The following is a 7,702-nucleotide window of genomic DNA, read 5'->3' as shown; positions in this document are numbered from 1 at the left end:
CAGCACCTGTGCGACGCTCCGCAGTGCAACTGGAGCATTGCAGAGGTGCTAAGATGCATGCGCGCATTGCACATGTGTGCACACATGGTGCGCGTGCATGAGGATTTGAAACTCACCACTGATTGTCTCCCTACCTAGTAATAGTAGTAGTTTAAACTACATACTGCTCTAGCCTACAGGGCCTCAAATTAACTTGGTCAGCAAATCTTCAACCCTCCCAGTAGCATTCTCCATGGCAATCGATAGCTCAGTCTGAAGTTTTGGGGCTGACAGGTCTGTGACTGTGGAAATAACACTAAATCAAAACCACACAAACCACACACTTTGGTATATTATGTTTTTTGATGCAGCCTCTATCTCCACAGCGATAAAGTTGCTAGAACCAAGTGCAAGGGTGTGTTTCCTCTTCTCTATATTCTACAGTGTATATGTGTATGAGCTTCAAAATTGGAAAGTCTTTTTTCTAACCCACAAACTACTGTAGATATATATGAAAAATGTTAAGATGCATGCAGTGATACAGATAAGCATTTAACTGTGTAAGTATTATACAGTTAAATATTTTTATTATTCAATAAATGTAACATTTTTTATAAAAGGATGCTTATTATGCCTCTTTTCTGTCAGATTTTCAGTTATTTCTGGATAATGGTTAGGGTATGCAAAATAGGTCACAAAGAACGTGATCCATTACATAAAAACTTGAATACAAAAATGCACTGAATGTAAATCCAAGCCGTACTACATCTTTTCATAGGTTAATTCATGACCACATGTGCTGCAGATCTTTCTGTACGTATCATCGCCTATCATTTCTTCAGCTCCATACTCATGTTGATGGATACTTGTGTCTTTTTTCCATAAACTACTTCTTACAGCTCGTCGTAATTCTAATACAATAGAAGGAGCACAATAGTTAAAACATCATCACACACAAAATCAACCTCAATGACAGTCTGCATATCCTAATGTTTTAATGTCTGTTTTTGAAAGAAATGTGTGAATGGAATTGGAATGAATCTAGAGTGAATTTTAAAGTCCATTAGAAGACGGTGGTCATAAAAAGCCGACACAAAGAATGTAACTTTCCCTAGATTCCCTAGATCAGTAATGGCTAACTTTTTTCTCTTCATGGGTCAAAATTGTGTAGCCACACCCAATGCAATATGCCATGGCCGCCTGCGCATACGCGCATGGCCCCCTGCCCCCCTGCATGTGTGTAACCCCTGCCTCCCCCTATGCTCCCCCCATGCATGTGTGCGACTTCCCCCCGTAGCCCATTTTGGGCCTAGCAAAATTCCTAAAGCCTCCTGGAACCAAAAATGGGGTGCGGGAGGTGTTCCACTCCGCCTCCCCACGCATGCACGCACGACCCTCCTGCACATGTGCACACATCTCCCACATGCACTGCAGTGACATGAAAATTGGCCACCAGGAGGCGCGTGCACATGCGCCGTGGAGTTGAGCTGGGTGATGGCTTGCGTGCCCGCAGAGAGAGCTTACCACAGGTTCACCATCACAGCTATATATTAAGTCCCTAATCTTTCAGCCAGTAAGGCATCAGTATCAAGAGTGTGATTGGTGTAATAAAACTAGCTATCAGTAGGGGTTGGCAACTTGTAGACTTCCAATTTACCTGACAGTTCTGCCATCCTTCCTAAACTCCTCCCCCCTCCAGCCCAAGTTAGCTTTCTTTTTTTTGGGGGGGGGGAGATAACTACTGATAAGAGACCGACTTCTAGTTTGATTTAGGCACAAAGTCAGCTGGGTCATTCTCATTCAGCCAAAGGAAACAGATAATGGCAAACTACTGAAATATTTGAATCAACATTGACTCAAAGGCATTTTTAAAAGCTCTACTATAAACAATTGTATCAACCCACCATTTTTACTTTAGAGTCAAATATACTGGGTGTAAGTGGAATCCAATAATGTTTTTTGAAATAAAGCTGATCTGTGTAGGCATAGCCCTACAGGCTTTTAGCTATACAATTTGGGATGAAAACCCTTTGAATGGTGTGGGAATAGGAATGGATTTCCAGAGGAACCAGGAGCACTTCTCAGGTGACCCTGAGGACACAGATAAACTTCCAAGTGCTTCAATGACCCTCTAAAAGGATGCAGAGTACCAGCTGTCTGCAAGGAATATAAATCCTTCCATTCCCCACTATCCTGTCAGAGTTGAAGGAACTTCTTGGATGAGAAGCAAAACATCTTCAAAAGAAAAAAAAAACCAAGAAAATCCAGTTGCTTCCTGAAAAAACACCTTTGGGATAACCATGACCTAGATGACTGAGAATTTCTACAGGCTACTGTCTTTCAATCGTAAAAGTAGAAGGACAGGGAGGTTTACTGGTATCCCTCAAATACTATTTGTAACCTACCTTTAACTTTTTTGTCAAACTTTTTCTGTTTCATCTTCTCTCTGTTATCTTGGCGGTTCTCTTTGGCTTCTTCTAATGCTTCCTCACTACCCCAAACTTCAAGGGAGCGCTTAATTACCTGTAAATGCCAAGCATCATTTGAGTAAAATTTAGGGGACTGGAAACAAATTACTTACACAAAGTAAAGTCCCAGCTCCCATCTTTATGGTGGCTGCTGTACCAACAAACAAGGGCTCTTGTTCTCAGCTAGCTCTCTTTAGCAAAGAATATAGTGCTATCTTCACTTAGCACTATTTTCATTCAGTAACTTTGGTGAAAGGGTTGTTTTATTTAAGAAGCTGTTCTTTTCATGGAAGAATGGCAATTCATACAAAGAAGTGGTCCCATTTATACCTCCTGACAATATTACAATAGTAATCAATGCTTGTGGGAAACAGCACGGCAATCGTGCAACAAATTCAGAAAGTCTCTGGATGTAGCAATGAGATTAGTTCCACAGATGCTGAAGCTTTTTTTTTTTTTTTTTAGGAAATGAATCCCTCCCTAGTATATATTAAACTATACTGGTAGCTTAATGGTAAGTAAGTAATTACAATATATATAATGATAATATATAATAAGTAATTATAAGGGACACGGTGGCTCAGTGGCTAAGAGCTTGTTGATCAGAAAGGTCAGCAGTTCGGTGGTTCGAATCCCTAGCGCTGTGTAACAGAGTGAGCTTCTGTTACTTGTCCCAGATTCTGCCAACCTAGCATGTAAAAATGCAAGTAGAAAAATAGGAACAACCGTTCTGTGCACCTTCAGTGTTTAGACATGCCAGCCACATGAACGCGAAGACATTTTGGCTCTTCAGCTTTGAAACAGAGATGAGCACCGCCCCCTAGAGTCAGGAATGAATAGCACATATGTGCGAGGGGAACCTTTACCTTTAAGTAATTACAGAGGATTATCTAGAATGATGTCTCTCAACTGGCACCATTTGCTATACTGTTCCAAAGTGTTCCCCAAAATTTTAGAACAGATTTTGCGGGTTACAAAAAGATCTTCCCTTCCCTTCCTTTTTGATAGAAAACTACACTGAATCAAAAAGTCTTCCCTCAGTAGAAAGGCACATTCTGATATAATTCAGCTCCCACATGACTTACCCACCACCAAAAAAAATCGAGACAGTTCGATCAGATAGTTAAACGTTCACCATGAGAAAAACTGAAATGTTAGAATGCAAAGAAGTCCTATCTTTGGAAGAAAAATATTGAGAGGACAAGATTCAATTACCTGTAGCTTTAAATAAAGTTTCATGTCACCCCAATGTGGATTATGAGGATTTTTCTTCAGAATGAATCTAAGCACTGGCTCTCTCTTGTCTAAATCACAGTCTTTGAGAAGATACTCTTGCTTTGCTTCAGTCCTTGTTAAGAGTTTATGTTTGTTTTCAACATCTCTGAAATGAGATCCCAATTTAACCTGAAAATACATTCTATGTACTTGCATATATCAAATAATATACATATTGCACCACTAACTGAGCTAATTCTTAACTTTGTATTTTTATGTTCAGTGGTACATATTATAAGATAAGCACACCGAATATCAAATTGGTCTATGCAAAAAAAAAAAAAAAAGCCTTGAAAATGATTTGGAAAAAGAGCTTCAAACTTTATAAAAACACAATTTCCCCCCCACTTCCACATGAACCTGAAGTAAAAAAAGAACTTTAATGAATAGAATATTTAAATCAACTCTTAAATCACATCTTTTTTCAAGCTGGTGTGGAAACCTCTAAAAAGGGGTGCATTAAAAGAACATTAAAAAGTATGCTCGGGTGAGATCAAACACTTTTTCCAAATCATTTTTAAGCATGCACAGTATTAATACTAAGTTTCAATGCAACCATATGTAACTTGAAATATTTTTTTTATGCTGAGCTAGAAATGTTTGCAATACAAACAAAATGAAACCATTTGCTAAACACTAAATCCACTTATTTAGTCATTCTTAATCCACAGTTGCTAGGAGTCAGAACTGATTTGAAAGTACAAAAATAAAATTGCTGTACCTGCAATTATCACATGTTGCCAGGTCAAAATGGTTCATGAGATAAGAGTCCATGAATTCCTTTCCACATTCTTCACAGATCAGATAATCAAATTCTAATACTGGACCTATTAAAATAAGAACAGAAGTACAATAATAACAATTCAGGCTCTTAAATTTATCCAAAATAGTAAAGTGACAATAACAAGAAATACGCACACAAGAAAAAATTAAGCTTTGGAATCTTGGAAATGACATTTCATTGTGTTTTATTGTCTGTAAACCTTGAGAAAAATAAGCACTCCTTATTAGAACTAATAACTAACTTGCTTTTCCAGGTTAGGCAAGCTGGGTTGTTGATGTGGTTTTATGATATCCTTTACCTTGGATAACATGGATTATTGTTCTTTAACTTTGATTTCAATCTTTGTATGCTGCCCAGAATCATTTGAAGCAAATTATTGACTCAATGCAATTTTTTTCCAATCTGGTGATATCTAGATGTGTTGTCTCCATCCGCACTCACTTTAATTCTCAGTCAATTTTGGATTAAATTAGCAAATTTATATTCTTATTTAACCAATGTTGAACCTAGAATACTGCCTACATCAGTATGGACACACAGCTATTCAGCAAGAACATATGGCTCTTTTCAACCAAAATTTCCTATATCTTGCTTATTCAGGCACTTATCAAAATAAACCACAAATTACCAGGAGGATGCACAATTTTCTCAGTTTGGTGTCGTTTTGTCTCTTCTTCCTCTTCCTCCTCCAGAAAAAACCCTCCTCCTGTATCTATTGTCTTTGAAGGTACTTTAACTTTTGAGCTGCCTGGAAAGATAAAGTAACAATTTAATTGTGCACCTGTACAAATAAAATAACTTTGTTTTGAAAAGACTCCATAACATTCATTATATAAACTACTTTCAGTCACTGAAGAGACTTCAACAACACTTTTAGACTTCAACTGCTTCAACACTTTTAGACCACAGTCTAAAAATATATACACCTCAAACTGTGATGCAACAGATCTAATTTATAAAACAAACTGGGAAGATATGAGTGAGTCCATATATTTACTAAGCCACTGTTTATGTAATTACACCACTGAATGAAGCACAGTTGGCTGGGTTGGCCCATCTTGCTAATAATGTAATGCAGAATGACACTGGCTTGGTATTACCTAGCATTAAGCCAATAATGCCAATGCTCATTTTATCTTCAGATTTGAATAAAGTATCCTTTACCATAGTTTGTTCCACAAACATTCTTCCTTATTATTATGCATGAATGCAGGCAGTGAATGTAAGTCCAATGAAAGACCTAGTAAGGCAGAGAATATTATGGAAACCCGTCTTAGCTTCTCTGCACACTCACCGCAAAAGAAGGTGGTGACCCTTTTTACAATACACTTGTTTAATTTCCCAGAACTTACAACTTATTAGGGAAAGTCTTAAGAACTTCCCTACATTATCTTTTTCATCTGACTTCCTTATAAAGTACACTAACAGAAGCTCTGTGTGTTGCCCCATATATGACACAATAAGAGGATACGGCAAACCTTCGCCAGGAGAAGGGTAGGGCCAGTTCGCCAGTCTAGCTTGCCTGAGCATCAAAGCCCGCTGACGATTCCTCTCAATCTTTGCCTTCATGGTCTCAGAGAGTGTGTTCTTTTCTCCTTGGGCAGCACTTGGATCCATAGCCAAATACAGAATCAGAATCACTCATCTAAAAAAGGGAAGAGGATAGACAGAGGTAATTGAATTTTTTTAAAAAATAGCCAAAGGACTACTAAATACCAATTTGAGCATATTTAATGAAACATGGAGTGAGGTGCAATGGCATTAAGAGAAAAAGTGGAGAGAAGAGCAACAAAGATGATTAGGGGATTGGAGACTAAAACATATAAAGAACGGTTGCTGGAACTGGGTATGTCTAGTCTGATGAAAAGGACTAAGGGAGACATGATAGCAGTGTTCCAGTATCTCAGGGATTGCTACAAAGAAGAGGGAGTCAAGCTATTCTCCAAAGCACTTGAAGGCAGGACAAGAAGCAATGGATGGAAACTAATCAAGGAGAGAAACAACAAGGAGAAATTTTCTGAGACTTACAACAATTAATCCATAGAACAACTTGCCTCCAGAAATTGTGAATGCTCCAACACTGGAAGTTTTTAAGAAGATGTTGGATAACCATTTGTCTGAAGTGGTATAGGGTTTCCTGTCTAAGCAGAGGGTTGGATTTGAAGAACTCGGACGTCCCTTCCAACTCTCCTGTTTTGTTTTGTTCTGTTCTGTTTTGTTCTGTTCTGTTCTTTCTTGGATGGGTGATTCTTGGGCTTTTTTATTGGAAGTCGAAACCCCCCCCCCCATCAATTTTGCAACACTGCCCCCCAAAATTGCAGAGTTGCTTCCCCTCTAGGAGGCGACATGACTGATAAAGTGGGCTTCAGTGCACAAAGGTTTGTGCCCAATCAATCCCCCGAGATTTGGAAATGTCACAACTCTTTGTTGTTTTTCCTCGCTGGCATCAGAAAGGGAGATTTTAGCAAGTCGCTCCCCGCAAAGGTTAATCCGTGCCGCCTGTCAAACAGGGTGACAGATCCAAGCAGGGACAGAAATCGGCTCCCATTCGGCACAACCCTCCTCTCTGACCACCATCATCACCATCCGCCAGTTATACACGCCACGGGGCTCCCTGCCCCGCGTAAGTTTGATCTTCACTTCCCGGTCCCGCCTTGGAAAAGCAGGAAAATCCGAGAAGACGCTCCAACGCTCCGACCACCGGCTACAGTACTCACCAGCAGCACAGATAGGGCTTCTTGGACAGAGTGCGCATGCGTTGGTAAAGGCTCACTCTCACCCACCCACCGACCGAAGTGTAATGGGGAGCTTTTGACCATAGACTTAAAATGAAGAAAAGACAATCCTTCCGTAGATAGCGAGATTTAAAATAGCTTTTCAAGGCGACAGGAATTTTTTTTTAAATTATTCTCATTTTTTAAAAAAAATAGTCCTGTACAATTATCTTTATAGTGTGAAATATGAAGTTGGGATGAGAAAGATAAGTTTAGTGTTGTATGTGCAAACTGTAGCTGCGCTAAGAGAGTAGCTTGATACAATTGATTCAGGTTGTAACCGAGATCAAAGCCAATCTCTTAGGTCTCAGTAGAAGACACTTTCTCCGCGAACGCATATGCATGTCTTCAAAAATTGAGGCAATTTCAAATGTGCAAAAAACGAAGGACGATTTCGAAAGATCAAGCGCTCCAAATGTTCT

The 7,702-nt window shown here is 39.2% G+C and overlaps 1 protein-coding gene across 1 annotated transcript; it reads right to left on the bottom strand.

Annotated features, from left to right (window-relative positions):
• Positions 1–411: 411 nt before the first annotated feature.
• Positions 412–7,285, bottom strand: XPA (XPA, DNA damage recognition and repair factor). Its single transcript, XM_032214020.1, has 7 exons — positions 7,224–7,285; positions 5,985–6,151; positions 5,135–5,254; positions 4,444–4,549; positions 3,663–3,828; positions 2,385–2,502; positions 412–890 (listed from the first exon to the last, which is right to left on the bottom strand). The coding sequence occupies exons 2-7, from the start codon at positions 6,121–6,123 to the stop codon at positions 742–744; spliced, it is 798 nt and encodes a 265-aa protein (XP_032069911.1). The 5' UTR covers positions 6,124–6,151; positions 7,224–7,285; the 3' UTR covers positions 412–741.
• Positions 7,286–7,702: the final 417 nt, after the last annotated feature.

This window comes from Thamnophis elegans, chromosome 3 (assembly GCF_009769535.1).
Source record: "Thamnophis elegans isolate rThaEle1 chromosome 3, rThaEle1.pri, whole genome shotgun sequence".
Classification (NCBI taxonomy): domain Eukaryota; kingdom Metazoa; phylum Chordata; class Lepidosauria; order Squamata; family Colubridae; genus Thamnophis; species Thamnophis elegans.
Note: the sequence above shows the minus strand (reverse complement) of the source record. Positions and strands in the feature narration are given on the sequence as shown.

Bases quoted from the DNA above. Each gene is read 5' to 3' on its own strand.
- XPA (XM_032214020.1), bottom strand. From the start codon at position 6,123: ATGGATCCAAGTGCTGCCCAAGGAGAAAAGAACACACTCTCTGAGACC. The intron at 3,829-4,443 runs GTACAGCAATTT...ATCTCATTTCAG, and splicing joins GCAACATGTGATAATTGCAG to AGATGTTGAAAACAAACATA. The intron at 891-2,384 runs GTAGGTTACAAA...CTATTGTATTAG, and splicing joins GTTTGACAAAAAAGTTAAAG to AATTACGACGAGCTGTAAGA.